At 44.1% G+C, this 19,940-nt stretch overlaps 2 protein-coding genes across 3 annotated transcripts; one reads left to right on the forward strand and one right to left on the reverse strand.

Annotated features, from left to right (window-relative positions):
- Positions 1-3,185: 3,185 nt before the first annotated feature.
- On the reverse strand, positions 3,186-14,702 carry creb3l4 (cAMP responsive element binding protein 3-like 4). 2 transcript variants are annotated; one of them, XM_040117276.1, is made up of 10 exons: positions 14,321-14,702; positions 11,694-11,861; positions 10,385-10,655; positions 9,330-9,454; positions 9,141-9,230; positions 8,759-8,865; positions 8,421-8,489; positions 7,462-7,546; positions 6,769-6,862; positions 3,186-6,108 (listed from the first exon to the last, which is right to left on the reverse strand). In XM_040117276.1, exons 2-10 carry the CDS (start codon positions 11,856-11,858, stop codon positions 5,783-5,785), a joined length of 1,332 nt encoding a protein of 443 aa, XP_039973210.1. In that variant the 5' UTR covers positions 11,859-11,861; positions 14,321-14,702; the 3' UTR covers positions 3,186-5,782. The 2 variants fall into 2 exon arrangements, with proteins under 2 accessions (XP_039973210.1, XP_039973209.1); XM_040117275.1 differs by lacking the exon at positions 14,321-14,702 and having other exon boundaries at positions 11,694-11,873.
- Positions 14,703-14,850: 148 nt separating this feature from the next.
- LOC120783899 (histidine N-acetyltransferase-like) lies at positions 14,851-19,940 on the forward strand. The gene is made up of 4 exons (XM_040117278.1): positions 14,851-16,958; positions 17,890-18,009; positions 18,147-18,371; positions 19,335-19,940. The coding sequence occupies exons 1-4, from the start codon at positions 16,893-16,895 to the stop codon at positions 19,890-19,892; spliced, it is 969 nt and encodes a 322-aa protein (XP_039973212.1). The 5' UTR covers positions 14,851-16,892; the 3' UTR covers positions 19,893-19,940.

Raw genomic sequence — 19,940 nt, forward strand, 5'->3', positions numbered from 1 at the left:
TCATCGTCATCAGCATCATCATCATCGTCATCAGCATCATCATAATCATTATCATCATCCCCATCAGTATCATCATCGTCAGCAGCATCATCATCCCATCATCATCATCATCATCATCGTCATCATCTTCATCATCATTATCAGCATCATCATCCCCATCAGTATCATCATCGTCAGCAGCATCATCAGCATCATCAGCATCATCATCCCAATCAGCATCATCATCGCCATCAGCATCATCAGCATCATCATCCCCATCATCATCATCATCATCATCCCCATCATCAGAAGCATCATCATCGTCATCATCTTCATCATCATTATCAGCATCATCATCCCCATCAGTATCATCATCGTCAGCAGCATCATCAGCATCATCAGCATCATCATCCCAATCAGCATCATCATCATCATCAGCATCATCAGCATCATCATCATCATCATCGTCGTCATCATCAGCATCATCATCAGCATCATCATCATCATCATCATCCCCATCAGTATCATCATCATCATCATGGCAGCCTGGTGAGGTCTGAATAAGAAGATTATGCAAAATAAACAAAGAATTCATACAAACATTTTTATATCCAGGTGGTTTATTTTGTCAGTAGGCTCCTGCATTTAATCACAGTCAAAGTGGAGCTTTCATACAATCTATTGGTGTTTGTGTGTCGGCGCTTTTTTGTCTTGAGGAGACTTAATTAGTCGCCTGCTGATTCAGCCGCAGAAGCTCAGTCAAAGGCTCATGGGAGCTGGAGTCGTTGAACGCAAACAGAGTCGTCCTTGTTGCGTCTCGGCTAAAATGACAAGTCCTTTACGGTTTATTTTTTGTCTTTGAATGTGGACAGAAAACCACAGCAACGTGTTTCAGCAACACCGGTGAAAGGAGGTGGCGCCCCGTGTTCTGGATGCCGCTGATTTGATGCCGCCGAGTTTTCCCCAAAAGGAAAATTTTACTGATCACTGCACCTTTGTTTTTCCAGTCACTGAAAACAGGATGTCCGTTTTTTTGCCTCAGTGTCAGGGTCAGTTGAAACAGCTTCCCAATATTAAAAAAAAAAAAAACGCTTTTAACAACCATATTTTACACATACCTGTAGTTATGAAAACCTGTTAATACCCCAACATTCATGGGGGGGGCAGAATTTGAGTTTGAGACACTAAGTCAAAATCGTAGCTTTCGGTGTTGCAATTATGAGATTATATATATATATAAAAATATTTCCTTAAAGTAAAAATTATGTTTTAATACTAACCCATAATTTTGACATTGTAAGTCAAACTCATGAGGTCCTCGGTCAGAATCTTGGCTCATTGTCACATAAACAATTTGATCATTTCGACTTTAATAATTCAGACTCAAAACCCGAAGGTTTGCAAAAACATAAAGGTCCTACTAATGTGGGTGTCGGAGGGTTTAAACTCGTCCATGTGTCGCATGCGGGGTTAAAACGCGTCCTGCCGAGAAAAGAAAATCAGATCATCGTTGAGACCCAGCAGAGAAAGAAATCAGGTTCGGTCGGGCAGAACGGAGGAGAAGGAAGAAAAACGGCCTAATAACAAGCTGCTGCGACGTGTGAGAGGATGAGTCCGATATCTCAAACAAAAAAAACAATAACTGGTAATAATCCAAATAAAGAAATAAAATGAGATAAAAACAAGTCGTGTCGGTGTCTTTTTCTTCCAGGACAACATGAGTCATAAACAGACACAGATGATAAGATTTAAAGAAGCTTAATTTCATTTGTGTGAAAGGTGATTCAGAAGACCGGACCACCGCAACACAGATGACGCTGCATCCTCGTTCCTTCTCTTCTTGTGTTTACTTATTACGATCATTCTCATGTTTATTGTTCCTACATTAATGGAAATAACAGTCCTGATTCATAACTGTAATCACAGTATTGATCCACATGACCAGCGTTTCATCATCTCAGGACGTTGGCTCTTTGACTGTGTGATGTTTGACCTGGCCCTTTGCTCGTCTCTGTCAACAGTGTGTGAAGTAACCTTACATTACTGACCTTTCATTTTCATTTTAACCATTATACTAAACATTCAGCCATTTCCCAATTCGGAAAGTTGTGTAGTTTTAGGAAAGTCCGGCATTTTAACTCTGCTTTTAAAAGTTAACTCTCTGCGACTGCTGCCTGTTAGAGCCACCAACTGTGAGATGAAAGCATTTATGCATCATTTATTCATCACTTACACAATAATGATTAACATTGTTAGTGTTTTTGTTTTAATTGAGTTTTTACGCTACTTGCCAAAAATATATTTTCAATTAATTACATAGTACATAGTAGTGCCACAGTTTCACAGTAAATGTTTCATGGGATTTTTTTGTGCCTTTATTCTGGTGCTACAGCAGGAAAACAACACCAACCATCACAGTCTGTCAGTATTTCTGCGGAAAAGTGTTTCAATGCCCAACAAGCGGCACTGACAACAACTAAAAGTTGGAAAGTTTGGGTGTAAGGACGGTACGAAGAAAAGCTCAGCAAGGTCAGTGTGGTGTGACCTGTGGTACCCGTCAATATCCACCGACTAAAAGATGGGAAGGAGGGGAAACACCCTGCAAAGGCCAGTGCGAATTCTTCTCAGTAATGAGACTTTACATTACATTTTAAGATCTGATTGGCAGATGCTGAGATGTTTGCTGTGGACCAAAGTGTTGGAAGAAAGACATCAGCAAAGTCAAGTAGTAGGACGAAAAAATGTAATTACAATATAATCTGGTCACAAAAATAAAACCTGGGGAGTTTTTGTCTTTTAACGTTTGTATATTTTGCTTTCTGTTTTTGTCAGAGAGCCCAGAGGTGCCGTTCAGTGCCGCTCCGACCTCTCTGGGCTTCTGGGCCAGATGTTTCCCTCAGGAGTTGGCAGAGACCCAAAACACAACTAAAAGAGAGGGGACATTCATCAGGGGGACGAGGGGACATTCATCAGGGGGACGCGAACATCATTCCCATGGGATGATCGTCATGTCGCTCTGTGTCTCTGATGGATGTTGAAGTAGAAGCAGAAGAAAAATACCACCAGGGTGTCAGGTTTGTTCTCGTCCTTTTCCTCTCTAGTGCTCAAAAATCATTAAAGCAGCTTTAAGAAGAAACATGTTGCTCAAGCTAAAAATTATAAAGGGTTGAGCGGCCGCATGGAGCAATAACAACTCAGACACAATCTCCATTTATTGTTCCCTTTTATTGAAGTAAACATGAGAAATAGAGCGTGCGGCAGATGAATGACAAAAGCTGTTAGATACAGAAGTGTTAACCCCTGTGGTGTTTTACTGCAGATTAAACCAGGTGTATCTGATCCTCACGCTAAACTGTCCAACCTGGATCCAGTGAAGGCCAAAGGCTGGTTCTGAAGCGCAGGAGAACTTGATAATAAAACAAGGTTCAAAACAGCTGAACCCAGGGTTAAAGTTTAAAATGAAAACTCTGTTAATGCTACAAAATAAATAAATCCAATCCACTTAGTGAAGCAGAGAATAATCAATAATTCATCCAAGGGAAAAAACAAAACAAACAATCATTCAGCGTATAACAACAAATTCCTCCCAACAGATATTCTCGTTTGAAATATTCAACATTATTTCCAAAGAGCAAAAGCAGAGTTTCACTCTAGTAGATCACTTGGCGTTTTCTTCCATGATACACATGGAAGAAATACACAGGCCCTCGAGCAAGGCACCAAATACCGAACTGGTGGAAGGCCCCGAAGCGGTCGTGTTCAGCTGCTGTACATGAACGTAACATAGGAAAGCAACCTCAGCCGAGGCTGAGAACCAGAACAGAGGTCAGAGGTCAGCAGGTAATCGAGACATGTTTTGGTTATGGCACTGAAAAAATCAAATGTTACACCAGAGGTGAAATGACCCTTTAAAAACAGCAAGAATGTATCTGGAAAAAAAAAAAAAATTCAATTTAAATCTGTTAAAATGAAGTGATTGCCAAAGAAAAAACACCTGCCACCACTTAAATCCAACAAAACCAAATTTCCATTAATAAACATGAGCCTGTTAAAAAAATAAGAATTCTGTCGCTTTAGCAACCAACTGGCACAGTCACCTAAAATCAAACATAAACTGTATTTTAAATTTCTTGAAAAATCTACGCAACTAAGGATTATTTTCATCACTGCTTATTTCAGTTGTTGTTCACTTAACTGACTAAGAGCCAGAATGAAGTGGGGAACTCATTAGTTTTGTTAACTGGAGTCAGTACAGACCTGGTCGTTGTGAAGTGAGTGTAAAAAAACAAAACAAACAAAGTCTACAATAGAACCAGACAGTGGATCCATCTCAAGTGAGCTGTGAGCTGAGGATCACCGTAGTTCGACGAGACTGAACCGGAGACTCATCCAAACAAAATGCGCCTGAAATGTGGCTCCAGGGAACCTTGAAAAGCTTCCAGAGGAGAACAAATCAGCAGTTTAACTATGCTGTCATTTTATTTAAAAGAGGCCTGTACTCGCAGAAGACTGGGGGTCTAACTCGGCTCACGTTCTCTGTTGTGAAGGATCAAAGTTCTCAAGGGTTAGTTACTGGACATAGAAATGTTTAGGAACTACTGGCCTTAGGAAAGCGGATCTGAAAAACTCCAAATAACCCATAAAGAAAGCTAACACAGGCCCCTGCTGACCGACAGATCCCTCCCAGGTCCCGCCACTCTCCACAGCTCCGTCTGGAGTCCACGTGGAGGAAGACTCAGCCTCATTCTGGATCCAACAAAGGTTAAGGGCAGAAGCTCTGTAACTGCTGGTCGGTAGTAGACCAAACAATCTCAGATAAGACGCTACGGTTAGCCGACCAGTTGCCGCAGACGTAGACATGACTTACGTAAAGGCTGAAGTTTATTTGCAAGGCTTTAGGAGGATCCAGCTGCTTGACCCGATGCGTGTGGTGAGCGCAAAGTCAACACCATCCAAAGTCAGAGCGGCCACAAGTACGAGAATCAGACACGGGTTGAAAAATACAGCAACCTTCTGTCAGAGTTGAAGTAAAAAGATGAAAATGAACTGTTTAAAGGAAGAGAGCACGTTGGCAAAACTGGCAACGTCTTTGCTTTCTTGCCCAGAGCTAGATGAGAAGATCATTGCTAGTCTCGTGTCTGTCAACCAAATATGAATCTACAGCCAGGAGAGAGTTAGCATAGCTTAGCACAAAGACTGCAAACAGGGGAAAACCGTTAGCCTAGCTAAGAAATGGTTCAGCACACAGCCCCCCAGAAAACCACGACTTGCCGTTTTCACACTTTGGTTTTCTACAGATTGAACAACTGAGATATAACGTGTTGACAGGCAGTTTCCCCCCGTTTCCAGTCTTTATGCTAAGCTAAGACATGAGCTTACTGGAATGAGAGTGTATCAATCTTCTCATCTAACTCTCAGCAAGAGAGTGGATTGTCAGCAAAGATTAGAAATGGATAAGTAAAGGTTTTATTGTGGTTAAGGTCTGAATAAGAATGTGACAACACTTGTCTCTAAGATCCATAAGAGCACAGGCAGCCATGTTTGGCTCACGCTTAACCATCCGTGTTCCGATCAGAAAATGTGTAGACCGCCACCATTGACCTTTTACCAACAGATATCATCCGATGCTGTTCAGCACCGACCAATCAGAGTCTCCCTTGCTGGTCCTGTGTTTTCAGCTCATCCGAAACATAACAGGGTCTCCTTCGGCAACCGCTGATGTGTCCTGACACCGTTTCTACGAGCGTGACACCAAACCCGACGCCCAGTTGTCGTGTTCGAAAGCGTCAGCGAAGCAGTCCGTCTACATCTCGTCAGCGTGCGCAGATTTGGACAGATCGTGGCTTCTTTTCCCGGCCGTTGAACTCAGGCCGAGGGCCAGTGGTCCGGTCGGATCGGGAACAAGAGCTGAGCTGTTCCCCGTCTGGCTCCCGTCCCGGGCCCTGTCATCAGCGCCTGTATTGTCGGCGTTTTCTGTTGGTTCTTGGGGGACGGCGGCACCCTCTGCAGCTCCCGATGGTCTGAGATCAGAGGGCAGCGGCGAGGAGTCGGACTGAGCAACCGGACCGTTGACCTCATCTGCAGCCGGCTGGGAGGAGGAGGGGTCCGTCAGGATGTTTCGGGAAATAACTGGAAAGATGAAAAAACACAAAAAACTTTGTCTATTGTATCAAATGTACCACAACATGTCACAACGGGTCGTTTGCTTGCATGTGTGCATCTACGTATGCAATACAAATGTAACATGTACGTTTGTGTGTATGACCTGATCAAAATCAAAATCACTTTCCTTGTAAAGTGCTTTATAATCTCTGGTTCTGATAAGTGCTTTACAATAAGCTTAATTATTATTGTCATTACATTATAAATAAGTGAAGAAAAAAAAAAAGAAAAGTTTTTTGTTTGTTGTTTTCCTGCTATAACATTAACCCAACCATCCCTCACCTCCCAAACACAGTTAATTACAACAAGTTGCACAAATCAGGGAAAAAAGTACGAATGAATTCAAAAATTAAATATAAACAAACAGTTTTATTTCCTTGTTTATTAAATTTCCTGATTTGTTCATGCTGGTTTTCAAAGGAAGACAAATTTGAAAAACTGACCCCTTTTTCTAAAAGTTCTTGATATTCACCAGCTTCTCAGGATAGTTAATCGAATGATTATTAACTCCCTGATTAGTCTCATGGAAGAACGCGTGATATTTAATAGAATCTGCTCAAACCGCCTGGAGCTGCAGTAGATTAAAAACAATTGAAACAACAGGACGCGATGTCGAAAGGGACCAACCTCCTGTGGGTCTGTAGTCGTCGTCTGCGGACGAGTCGCGGCTGAACGGACTGAAACTCGGCATGATGATCAGACCCAGAGAGACCAGGATGATCTGACACAACAACACAAACACACCGTTGATCTCTTTCTGACATGTTCACAGAATCGGACAAAACCCTACGGTTGTGCATTTAGAGTCACCTGTATTAGAGAATTGAGAATTCATTCAATAAACCCCTTTTTATTGCTGGATTTTGGACCAGCTGAACATCTGGGTACATGGTTTGGTCTGGTTGTTGTTTGGTTTTATATCTTGTCATAAAACAACCTCCGTACACACAACACATTTTTTACGTATGTATCAAGAAAAGACAAACAAAAGCACACAGATTCAACGTGGACATGCAGAAACACAAACCATCACTGGTCCCACATGCGTATGGTGTTTAACGTTACGGCAGACTGGAGTGTGGCTAAGCTCCAGCAGAGACAGCAGTGGTACGCCGCTGATATGTGCATTTCTTTGTCGTCCTCTGTCCAACACACAATCCCTCAGAACTCAAGTGAAAACAAGTGGAAAACAGACGTCGAATGACGACCGGAATCTGAATGAATTACATCTTGATGATACCAGACCCTGATGCACACAAGCACACACACACACACACACACACACACACACACACACGCAGCATCCTGTGTGTTTCCTACCAGTAAGCAGGTGCTGGTCTGGGCTCCTTTACTGACCGTCTGTTTGATCAGAGACTGAAGCTGCCGCAGCTGAGCCAGCAGAGACCTGAACAGCAGGACCACAGTCAGTCTGTTCACGTCAAGTTCACTTTTCTCATTATTCACCGCTCTTAAGATTAATCTGAACTCAGGAATGTCAGGAGAATTCAGGAAACTCTGCTCCTTTGCCAGAATGAGGTTATGTTTATTTGTCGGCAGGATCACGAAGACTCGGTGGAGGGATGGGGCATGGGCCAGGGAAGAGCCCATCACATTCTGGGGCAGGTCTGGATCATTTACTGTGAATTTGAAGTTTTTTCTCTGAAGTCTGGTGTGTGTTTGACACTGGCCCTGGCGGAGGTACCTACTCTACAGAGCGCCTTTCTAGTTCGTTTTGCATTTACGTCACAAATAACCCAGAAGGGATAAATACCCCGACTCAAAACCAAATAAGGCGGATTCTCAGTTTTCACAGCTGACTAAAGGGCAATTTGCAAAAATTAAACATTCAGAACTACCAGACTGTTGCTTGTCAGCATCGCTGTGCTATGGTGCAGCTGAGCCTTACTTCCTCTGTACAGAGTGACAGTGGGAGTAATGTGAAGTCTGACTTGTGCTGGAAAGCTCAGGTTGATCCTCCACATATATATTGTTTAGAACGTTCACTGCAGAAAAAAAACAAAAAAAACAACAACAGCGCCCTCTGCTGCTGAAGACGCACTGAGTGCTTTGGCTGTTGAATCCAGTTTTTGACTTCACTCACTTATGGGATACGAAGGAAACCTAACTTGAAGACCTTCGTATGCAGACCATTAACACTAAACAAAGCTGTTTTAGTAAATATGCAGTTGATAAATGTGACCCCACAGCTCTGTGAATCCCCCGGTTTTCTTCATCAATCAGTAAACACTCAATAGTTAATAATAAAGACGTGGTCCTACATGTTATGTTTCTCCAGCTGCTCCACTGTCCGCTGCAGCTCCTTGTTCTGTGCTGAGCAAGCTGCTGCCCTGTTAACACACACACACACACACACACATACACAATGATGTGTTAGTGTAACTGTGAGCGTTATTGTGGTTGACGTCCAAATTGCTCCTGATGGGCGTGAGTGGGTATAAAAGAGCAGCAGTCCTTTTACCATTCGTGCAATGTGAGATCCCTTGAGAAGAAACACTGTCTCATCTGAGTCTAGCCAAACTGTACCTTCTCCGTAAATAAGACGCGAACCCTGCGGTTGAGTTAGTCAGCGAATCTGTCATTCAGTCAGTACGTGTACCTGTTCTCCAGTCCGTCGATGTACTCCTTCCTCCTCCGGCGGCTGTCCTGAGCGGACTGCTTGTTGCGGATTTTCCTCCGAACTTTCTTCAGGATTCGCTCCTCGGCCTGCAAATAAAGGCTCGGTTAAAAATCCATCAACGTCAGTCTGCGTCTCTACACCGGGATTCACTCAGTTTCATGTCAAAATAAAAACCCGCCAGCCGCCGTTTAGGCGTGCGCGTTTAAAAGATTAGTTGCTGCTGCTGTGTCACTCGTTATGTGGTGAAAACCGAGTAAACGCCAACTTTTAAGGGGCAAAACAGTTTTGTGAGTTTATTTTTGTGTTGCAAAAAGGTTTTAAAAAACTCTGTCGGGTCTCGTGATTGTTCCAGCGGTCTGACCTTGGTGAGAGGAAGGTTGTTAGGCAGAGAAATTCCTTCTTGGGTCAGCAGCTTCTGTTCCTCCTCAGTCAGCTGAAGGTCTGGGTGCAGCTACGACAGTAGGAGAAAAGTTGGTCTTCCAGGTCACACCTCAGCTCTGACCACCACATGAACAAGGTGTCTTCCTGATATGCATTAAGAAAGTCTCACCAGACCACCGTCAGGGCTGGGAGGATCGACGACGGCCAGGCTGCCGTCGAGGCGAGCTGCAGAGACCATCGGCAGCTCGTTAACGATGCACGAGTCGGAAAACAACACCTGGGAGCTCCACTCGTCTGTGCAGGAGAGGAAATGATGGAAATGTTACGCTCAAGACAACAATCCCACCTTTTTGGGTCTGAATGATCAAAGTTCGTCCACTAAAAGTGCTCGTTTTTGCCACCGTGAGGCTCAGATTGTCATTGAGTGTGTGACAACATTATGGACAGGATTAGGGATGCACGTCGGGCTTTTTCAGTCCCGATACCAGTGTTTCCTTAATGAACTGCCTGCCTCGTGCTTCTGACAAAGTTAACTGCTTCTTCGAATCCTCCCCTTTTCTTGTTTGGTCGAACTCGTCGCGTTCTTCGGCACGACGCTTCTAGAGTGTCTTTGAAGAAGATGCTAGCTTCCGTAGGACTTGTTGGCGTAGCAAGCGTGAAACACCTGCAGACCGCTGACCCTTTGCTTTTAGCTCCCTCCATGCTATGTTAGCTCTCCTGGCAAAACGTACAGGTCTAGCAGCGCGCTGCTACGGCAGCACCACGTCACCGACACGTACCCGATCCAGCCATTTGAGTCAGTATCGGACTGATATCTGATGTCAGCATCAGATCAGCACCTCCCTAGATGGGATTACTACAGAGACAGACCTTTTTGTTTAAGAGCAAGATTCAAACGTTGTATCGCTCTGTTCGAAGCCGCCAGACTCCATTGACGAAACAGGAATTTTACCTTGCAGAACACAGAAGTTGCTGGTCTACCGTTGCCTCGGTTGGTTAGTTTTTGTGGCTAAAACGAGCACTTCGAGTGGGCGATCTTTAACACGGACCGATCCCAAAAAAAATACGTCCCCAGTAATCGTTTGGACCCCAAAAGATGGGAAAATAGGGCCAGGGTGTAAAAATACCGGAATTAACCTTTCATTTAAACTCCGGAGAGAGTATGCTCATGATAGGAAAGAGGGAACAACAGAAACCACCACAAACCACACACTCTTCCCTCACCAAGCTCTATGGAGATGACGTTCTCTTGTCCAGGTTCAGCCTTCACACCTCCCAGCCCGCTGATGTCGTAAACCACCTGGTAGACGGTCGCCGGGGTCGGCTGGGCGGTCGCCGCTTTCGCTGTGGTGACGGGACTCTCGACAACAGGATCCTCAGAGATGCCGCTGTCGCTCTCAGATGAGGGGTCTCCGGGAAGCCCGCTGGGAAACACCTCGTTTGGGTCGACGCCATGGAGGAGATCCTCTGATTCGCTGTCGTGACTCGCCGTCGTCTGAGTCAGAGTCAGATGAAGAGCAGGTTTTAAATGTTTAAAATGAGGCTGACGTTTCCGTACCAGTCGGTATTTTGTGCTTTTATCAGTCTCTTCAAGTTTGAACGATTCCCTGCACAAAATAACTGATATTTTTTAACCTTTTTGAAAAATCATTTATAACACGTCTAAGTTTTCTTTTTGCACAGATGGAAACGTTTCAGGAAAAAATGTGCAAGTATTTTATCATTTTTAAAAGGATCCTGATCCAGTTACATCGAACAGTGTGTTCAGCACATTTCTTTATTTTAATTCTTAAGCAAAAGGAACCCAGTTAATGACTTATCACTTATCAAATCACTTCATTTTGGTGAAAATGAAGCCCATTTTAGTTTTGATTTGGTTTCTCGCTCAAATGAAATGAAAAGACACAGAATCAGGAGTTGATGAGAACTGATGAGCAGAATCACACCTGACTGACTGCACCACCAATAAAATGTAAAGAAAAACCAACCCTAAGAAAAACAGCATAAAATCATCAAAATGATTATTTGAATTATTTAAACATTTGACAAAAGAATAAGTGGAACTCACTCAATTTCCTGTCATTTTAATGCTGTTTGTGTGTGTGTGTGTGTGTGTGTGTGTGTGTGTGTGTGTGTGTGTGTGTCTCTATATATATATATATATAAATAAAATGAACATATTAGTTGTTAATGTTGTTAATTATTCCTGCAGATTTAAAAATTTAGCAATAATGAATCTTTGTTTTCTTTTTTTAATGACAACTCTAAACCTTCCTACAGAATAACAAACCACTGAGTTTCTTAAAGAATGTACACTGTCAGATGTGAGATCATTCGATATCTCTGACTGGATATTCCTTCTCTGATCATACATATAATCAATCATGTGATCACTTGAGAGTTGCTCTTCGAAGTAACCTTTGGATTTAGTAGGAGGGAGTCACTGATAAATGTGTTTTGTTGCTCACGCTCGGACAACAACTGCTTTACTCTTCCCCTGAACCATCTATCGCAGACATGCAGGTTAACTCACACAGCTGGGGTCCAACTCCCAGTCCTGCAGGGGTTTCTCTGAGCTGCTGAAGACCAGCTCGGAGCAGGAGAACGGCGCGTTGAGCTGCCAGCTGTCTGCCGCCACACCGTCGCCGCCCCCACCGCCGCCGCCACCGAGAAACAGTTCCCCGCTTTCTGCATCCATCACCTGAAAACACATTTACACAATCCAGAGTGATGATGTTCACCACGCCAGCTGACGGAGAGGAGAGTAAGTAAGAGGGGTCAAAGGTCAGAGAAGAACTTGAGAACTACAGTCTTATACTTTTATATTTGAGACTATAGTATATATTTGACTCTCCAGCGCTGACGCAGCACTAAAACAAAGTGTAGCGATAGGTCTGGCTAAGCGAGACTACGGGAAGAAATCCAGCTCGGGGTCGGTTTTGATCTCCAATACCAAACAAGGTCCCTCCATGAATCAAATGCCCTGCCGATGTTTTCCCCCCAACGTTGGTCACATTCCAGTTTGGTGGGACAGGCTTCCCTAGATAAAACTTTATTTTTGGATTTCTGGCTGTGTGTTGGATTCTTTATTGTGCTGGGAGCCGGTCCATTTCCACATGTAACTGGTAGGAGGCCCTGGGGTAGACCCAGAACACGCTGGAGAGACTACATGTCTCATCTGGCCCGGGAATGCCTCCGAGACCCTCAGGAGGGACTGGAATGTGATGCTGGGGAGAGGGGCGTCGGAATTACCTCGCTTAACCAGCTGCCTCCGCCACCTGACTCTGGATTAGCGGTAGAAAATGGATGAATGGATGGAAATTGCTTCACAGAAGCTTTATGTAGACGAGGTAGTGGTAAAAGGTACACAGGTAGGTGTGTGTGTGTGTGTGTCCAATATCTAACACAGCAGATACCGGCAGTAAAAGCCCACACATGAAAGCAAAGTAAGAGAAAGTAAACACAACACGAACCAAACAGCATAATAAAGAGGGTCATGACAAACCCAGGTGACACAAGACTGGAGGAGGATATCCTGGTGGGTACACACCCACAAACACACTCGGCCTCTGACAGTCCCGGACTGACTGAACAGAAATCTGATAAGCTGCTAAACGTGTTTCCAGTTTCCCCTCTCTGCTTTCAAACCTCATTTCTGTGCTCACGCAGCAAAAGCAGGACCTTTACATTACATTTTCCATACACGACCCCAACAATAGTGGTGGAATGTCATTAAGTACATTTACTCAAGTGCTCTACCTGAGCACACATTTGAGATGTGTGTACTTTACCTGAGTATTTCCATTTCTACTCCACTACGTTGCACAGAGAACAACTGTTCTTTTCGCTGGACTACACTTATCTGGCCACATATGCAGGCGCGGGTCACGTCATAAATGACCCAACAGTATAACTTCAACGATTAATCCATTAATCAATAAGTTGATTAGTCAATTCTAAAGCAATTCATCAGCAACAGTTTTGATAACTGTGTCATCTGCTTCTCCTCTTCTTAAATCAAAGGAAACTGGATCTTTTGGAGGTTTGGACAAACCAGACATTTAATATACTACTACTACTGTATAAACACAATATTGCATTAAGCACATTTTGCTTACGGTTCTGTTCTGTTTGAGACACGTTTCTGTGATTCAAATCTAAAATGATGCAAACTCGAACACACAAGATGAAATAAGGAAGGTGCAGATTATTTTACCAAACTATTTTTTATAGACTTTGGCAGGAGAGACAAGTGAAGAGTCCCAGAGAAAGGGACAGGCAGTGAACACGGAGGGAGAGAGAGAGAGAGAGAGAGAGGACAAAGAGCAGAGGATGGAGAGAGATTCTTATCCGGTTCTCGCTCTCCAAACGTCTTAAAGTGCACATATGTGGATCAGGAGCATCTCCAAGGCAGGAATCTACTAGTTGGTCTGTAGAAGAGGCTGAAGGAAATGAAATACGTCGCATCGCGTGGCGAGAGAAGAGCTGACACTCACTAAATTCGGCACTTTGTTATTTCCCCCGAGTGTCCATTTGTCAACGAAGCCTCATTGAGCAACGCGCTTTAGGGGGAAATAGTAGGACGGTGCTGCGCTGCACGCTGATTTCAGCGGGGCTCCGAAGCTCGTCGGCGGGGAGCAGCGGCTCCGACCCGCCGACTTAGTTCCCCAACTGTTGCACATGACGCAATTACAGCTGAATGTCTGCTGGCGCTCTTCATTCGTGACGGTGCGTTGGAAGTGAAGAAAGGCTCGTCTTTATTCCCGGTTCCTGCCTCGGCCAAACGCTTGCAGACAGCTGTGACACATGCTAGCAGAGTTTCATAGTTTTGCATTTTGCTGATAACAGGCTATTTCTCCACTCTGGAGTAATGGCGTCGCTTTTACACTGTGGTTTTGTTTTGGTTTTGGGTTTGACTGCTGTGTTTGAAGTCAGAGGATTAACAAAAGCCCCCGTTCATGTTCGACAACTTCCCCCGGGCTCACGTAGCTTTTTAGGAAATCAACGAACGTCCAAGGAAGCTCCAGGCCCCCGTGAAGCCATCAACTGTTCGTTAACTGTTTACACTCTTAGCTGTGAATCATCCTGTGTTCGGAGGCCTGGTTCTGGTTGAGCCGGATCAACGGGCGCCGACGGCACGTCTACTGCGAACGCACTCACCGTGTGAGAAGGCAGGTTGTCCCGGTTCAGAGCCTCCGGTTCTCCATCACGGAGCGGCTCCTCTGCAGCTGCAGGACCGAAAACACGCTGCTCTCCCTCAGGGCTGAGTCAGTATACGGACCAGCTGGCAGCTCCGCATAGGGGTCCGGGTCCAGCCTCAACGGTTAGGACTCCTCCTCCTCCGCTTCCTTTCTTCTTCTTCTTCTTCTTCTTCGTCTCCGTCTTCTTCTTCTTCTTCCTTGGGTTCGGCAGACTAGACGCCGCACTGGCGTGTTGCTGCCCTCTACTGGTCGTTATTAATGCCACTCATTTCCTGGGCCGAGGAGGTTCTGTTTTCACCCGCGTCTTTCTGTCGGTTTCTTTGTTTCTCGGCGGGACCACTCGAAAACTACCGAACCGATTTGCACCAAACTCGGCGGAGGGGCGGGGAATGGACCGAGGGAGGTCCCGTTCAATTTTGGTGCGGATACGTCGAAAGGGGCGGATTTAGGAATATGTTACCCCTTTCACTAACATTGACAGACAGGGCATTTTCCGAAGGTTAAAGAATAATCAAGTTAATCCCATCCAACTGAGCTGAGATTCAATGAGATCACACAACGACTTGGAGTACAATTAGCGCAGGTGTGATCCGTGATGACGCAGGACAGGGCAGTTGTTCCGTACGTGGGCAACACCAGAGTACGCGTAGCGGCACTCCTCCGTGCTCCCCTCAAAACCTCCACTTTCCGTCCCTCTCGAGCTTCTCCGGGTATCGATCAGTCGCATAAAATCCGTGCGGCTCTTTGAAGCATCGACCATATCTTCGCCTCTGTCAGTCAAGGAGAATGTGTTGCGGCAGGGGCCAAACCGGATCCCAACACACGTCTCCCGCACAACTGGACCCGGATGACGGGGGGAAAGGGTACCGCCGACGTCCTGGTGAAAAGGGTGCGGGACTGCTTCACCTCTGCTCCTACTGTCCAGGGAAAACCAGGTCTCACCAGCACCTGTTTCAGTGGCGAGGTTGTGTCTCGCCGTGTCTGCGCTCCCGTCTGTCTTTAAGAACCGCTGGCTTCCAGATGTTGTTGAGGGACCCTTCAGTAAAGATGTTTGCCTGTAAACCAAAACTTTGAAAATAATAAGCAGCACAGTAGGTAAAGAACGCTTCTGTCACCTTTTGACACGAAGGACTCTATTGCAGACTTCCATAATGTGGTATGGAGGCAAAATATATGAACTCGATAGACAACACTGTTCCAGTCGGTCCTGGCTCCGAACTACATGAAGAACTTATTGATTCCCTGTGTGGCTGAGCAGTCCCTTAGATCAGCGGATTGAGGTCTGCTGGTTCCTAGTTCTCGGACTGGAAGGTTCTTATTAATATTTAATATGTTACTGGGTTTTATCGTCTGACTCGTGCCATTTTATCCTTTTTTAAGATTTTATCATCACTGTGTTTATTTCTATTTGTTTTTATTTGCATTTGTTGTATCAGCTGTTTTTTGTCCTTTAAAGCGCTGTGTAACTTTGTTGAGAAAGGTAGTATATAAATAAAGTTTATTATTGTAATCATTATATATTGTGAAATGAATGAATTGTAACTATTACTGAAGAAAATATCAGAGATGGCAGCAGCAAGTTCACGATTATTTTGAGTCAGGTCTTGCATTAACAGTAATCCTTCTCACATGTATGCAGTCCCAGGGACACTGTGTAAACTCTGTCAAACAATGACTCATTTCAGCACATCTGCTTCAGAGTCCATCGGGTTGCTGGTTTACATGGTTCACCTTAAAGAAGGGGTTGCAGGTTGCATCACCAGCATGATAAAAACCAGCAGAGAGATATGGTTAAAAAGGATACATTCAGAGTCCCCTATGGTTTCTTCAGGGTTACCCGTAGTCCTCCAGAAGTGATAAATAATGCCTTCACAGGCTCATTGTAAAGCCCTGGTTTGGAAGACAGTTGTAATGTTACCATTCTCAATCATAACCACGAGACCAGACACCTGAAAATACCTTCCTTTAAGTGTTGTTGTTGTCAATGACAAAAACGAAGGTCTTATTATGAAAAGATCAATTGTAATCTACAATTACTAAACACTAAACATGACAGGATACAGATGTAATAATCATTTAATTATAGAGTCTTAGAGGAATGAACCCAGACAGAAAACCTGCTACAAACAGGTCTCAGGAGTTTTTAAAACAAGATTAAAAAAAGTAACCACATAGTGGTGAAAACTGGTTTACATTTATTAAAGACAAACATGTTGTATCAAAACCGTATTTGACACAATCCTCAAAATTGACATTCACAATTATGAATTAAGCACCCCTTTTAAACAATGCTGTTGTGGATCTTGAATGCAGCCCACAATTGTCTTTCTTTTTTTCCTTTTATCATGTCTGTCGGACTCTGCACTGTGAACCCTCCTGAACTGGAGGCCAGAATCCACAGTGAAACCCTTCACAGTGGGCTCTTTCTGAGGCACAGAAGATCCAGAGACTTTTAGCACACCATACACCGAAATCATTCAGACTGTAAAACCAGAGTCAGATCAGTCGGTGTAGCTGAAAGCAGGTTCCTGATGTCTGCAGCAGGGGAAGCCTGTGATATTGAGTACAGCTTCGCGGAGGAGCAGGACTTCCAGCAGGTCCCAGTATTTACTTTTTATTGCCAAGTCATTACACTGTACAAATAAAATGTATGTATACGTTTCATATATAAATTTCAATATTCCTTCCTTGTGGGATAATTCCAGTCTTTTCACAGTCTTAGCCATCATTCCTATTGTAACACAGTGTTCCCAGATCTCAGCAGCTACTCTTGGAACTACAATCATACTCTGGATTTTTTTAAAAAGGACAAAACAAAGAAAGCAAGACTTCAGTTGTAATAAACCAAGATTTTCCTTTAAGTTGGTTTAATTAAATGAACGCTCAACAGTTTATAAGAGTTGTAACAGAGTTAACTGAAATTGAGAGGTTTGAGTTACTGGAACATTGTGTTTGAGCAGCAGCTGCTGATGATCATCGCTTTTATCCATTTCAATTTTTTCTCTAAGTAGCAGTTTCGGGGTCAGTTGTTCAACCATTACATAGTATAAAGTATATACAAGTGATTACAGCATACAGTTCTCGTAATTTTTGTATTTGTGTAAATGGGAACAACCTCACAAAAAGACCGATGGTAACATTAAGGCAACGCAAACAACGTTGTTAGCATTTGCACGTGCTAGTGTTTGTGTTAGTTTTAGCATGTGCTGTTAGCATTACACGCTTAACATTAGTATACTGACTAACATATGCTAATGTTGCTAATGTTAATGGAACGGCTCAGTTTTCCCTTAAGCTGCAGTTAACGGAAACATAGCATGTTAACTATAAGTAGCATATGTTGCTAATAATCATATTCAAATTTAGTACATCTGTAGATGAAAAAACAAAAACATTTATAAAAGTCTCTAAAAATGTTACAGTGAACAGCAGTCAGCTTCTGTGAATACGTGTTAGACTTAAATCACATTTAAGTCTCCTTGAGCTAAAACAGCTGTGTTGACAGCTGTTAGTGTATTTGTGATGCAGGTACTGAACATCTGCAGCCCTGGTGACTACAATGGGCTGGACTATATTGCTGCAACCTTTCACCGCTGGCTGCAGGAGCCCGGACGCCTCATCTTCATCGCTAGGATGAACAAGAGAGTGGTAAGGACGTTACCTCGTTAAAAGGCAAGAGTTCTTGAAATGTGCATGTACCACCGGGTATTTTCTTATTTTATTCCCTGCATTTTATTCATATTCTTGCCTAAATTTTAAGTTTTTAAAGTGTAGTTTACCTGTAGGTGGCGCTGGAGTCTACACTGCTGGTGGACGGTGGTCAGACAGTAGTATTTCAGGGTTTCAGGGTGGCACCTGATATGAGAGGTTGTGGCATCGCTGGCGCCCTCAAGAGGCACGTGACCGCCTACATCCGCCGCCACTACCCAGAAGTCCGTGTTGTCAGGCTGAGCCGAGGAGACCAGCCTTCACCACAAGTACTGGCAAAGTACAGACTCATAGCTAAAGAGGTGTGTCACAATGTGGAGACAGATATCTTCTCCCACCATACGTTGTGGGGACTGAAGTCCAATTTTTGGACAGAAATTTGGTCCCCACAAGGTAAACTCGTACGTTATGGCATAAGGTGTTGTTTATTTTTGATTAGGGTATAATTAGGTTGAGATTTAAGTCCAGAAATATCTCATCAAAGGTTGAAGGTACCTTGTGGAGTTTCTTGTAAACAAATAAAAGTCACTGAATTCAGTATTTCTCACCAAAACTCATTGTGTGTGCTGTATCCTTGAGGCCCAACAAACGGTTTGAATGCATTTCCTTCCTCGTAAAATTTTGCAAAGCCGATTTTTAAAAAAAGTATTCTATATCCTGCATTGCTGACATCCACGTCTGCCAGCTTGCAGTCTCCTTTTTTACTCCCTTTGTTGGCACATTGCTACGTCTTTTTCGCTTCATCACTACCAACCATCGATCAGTAGAATAGTGTGAAAACAGTGACGTACATCCTCATGTATGTTGTGGAAAAGGCTCATAGATTCCCTGATATGGACACACACTGGCCTCTGTCAGTCTCAATAACTACCTACCAAAAAACCACCAGTATCTATCAGTTCTTATCTGTTCTTTGTGTAGAACCATACATCGGCCAAGAAGCAGACCAGTGAAGTGTATTGACTGGTGTTGTTACAGCACTGAATACAAACATTGGTAAACAATTTTATGCCTCGGTCCTGACCAGACATCTGTAGCTATTCAACAAACCAAACCAGAAATTTAAAGATAATAGAGTCAGTTCCGAAGACGTTCTTTCACACGTGAGCAATGGAAAAAAATCAGGGACCCACCCTTAAAACATATTGTTCCACAGCACTACCAGTAGTCAGAAACTCCCCCGTAAACCAGACAACCAGACTGCTCAGTTCTTCACTGCCAACTTAGAACTGAACACCTGATGTTGACCGTGTCGCCCTCTGCAGGCCATATTGTCTCTGTGCTGTGAGGCAACTGATCTTGGCCCCTTCATCGCTGAGCTTCAGTCCAAACTGTCCTGCCAGGCTGACTCCTGCCAAAGTGCTCCAGTTACACTGAATCAGCATCAGGCGGAGACGCTGATCCTGACCGATCATGTGATTTCCAACCTGCTGCCTGGCAAAACCATCATCATTGACTGGGAACCACTGAAGCCTGTGGAGGCCAATCTGGAGGTGCTACGCCGCAGGGGGCTGATGGTGATTGCAGACCGCGAGTTTGAACCCACAGTCATCAGCCTGTGCACCCCACCGTACAAAGTCCCCTACCGCCATGACGCCCTGCGGATCAACATCAATATCTTTGGCCACAGTTTAGCTTCGGTCTGTGCCATGTTTCTGGCTCAGCTTGAAGCTTTGCTGCCAAGTCTCCAAGGTTACCTTATCTTCAACACCTACGTGGATCCTGCAGTTTGGCCAGGGTTACACCAGTTCTGCCAGAACAACGCCAATATGCTATTTTTCAAGGACTACTGGGAGGAGCTCATATTGGAGACAGACGTCTGAATTGTCTCAGCAACACTGTACACATTTGAGACTAAGCAATAAATAAAA

This window comes from Xiphias gladius, chromosome 22, assembly GCF_016859285.1.
Source record: "Xiphias gladius isolate SHS-SW01 ecotype Sanya breed wild chromosome 22, ASM1685928v1, whole genome shotgun sequence".
Classification (NCBI taxonomy): domain Eukaryota; kingdom Metazoa; phylum Chordata; class Actinopteri; order Istiophoriformes; family Xiphiidae; genus Xiphias; species Xiphias gladius.

What these genes read in the sequence shown, in the direction of transcription:
- LOC120783899 (XM_040117278.1), top strand. Translation starts at nt 16,893, where the DNA reads ATGTCTGCAGCAGGGGAAGCCTGTGATATTGAGTACAGCTTCGCGGAG. An exon ending in CTAGGATGAACAAGAGAGTG is followed by an intron (nt 18,010 to 18,146) that starts GTAAGGACGTTA and finishes GTTTACCTGTAG; the next exon opens with GTGGCGCTGGAGTCTACACT. An exon ending in ACAGACTCATAGCTAAAGAG is followed by an intron (nt 18,372 to 19,334) that starts GTGTGTCACAAT and finishes CGCCCTCTGCAG; the next exon opens with GCCATATTGTCTCTGTGCTG.
- creb3l4 (XM_040117275.1), bottom strand. Translation starts at nt 11,873, where the DNA reads ATGTGTTTTCAGGTGATGGATGCAGAAAGCGGGGAACTGTTTCTCGGT. An exon ending in ACAACCTTCCTCTCACCAAG is followed by an intron (nt 8,866 to 9,140) that starts GTCAGACCGCTG and finishes CTTTATTTGCAG; the next exon opens with GCCGAGGAGCGAATCCTGAA. An exon ending in ATCGACGGACTGGAGAACAG is followed by an intron (nt 8,490 to 8,758) that starts GTACACGTACTG and finishes GTGTGTTAACAG; the next exon opens with GGCAGCAGCTTGCTCAGCAC.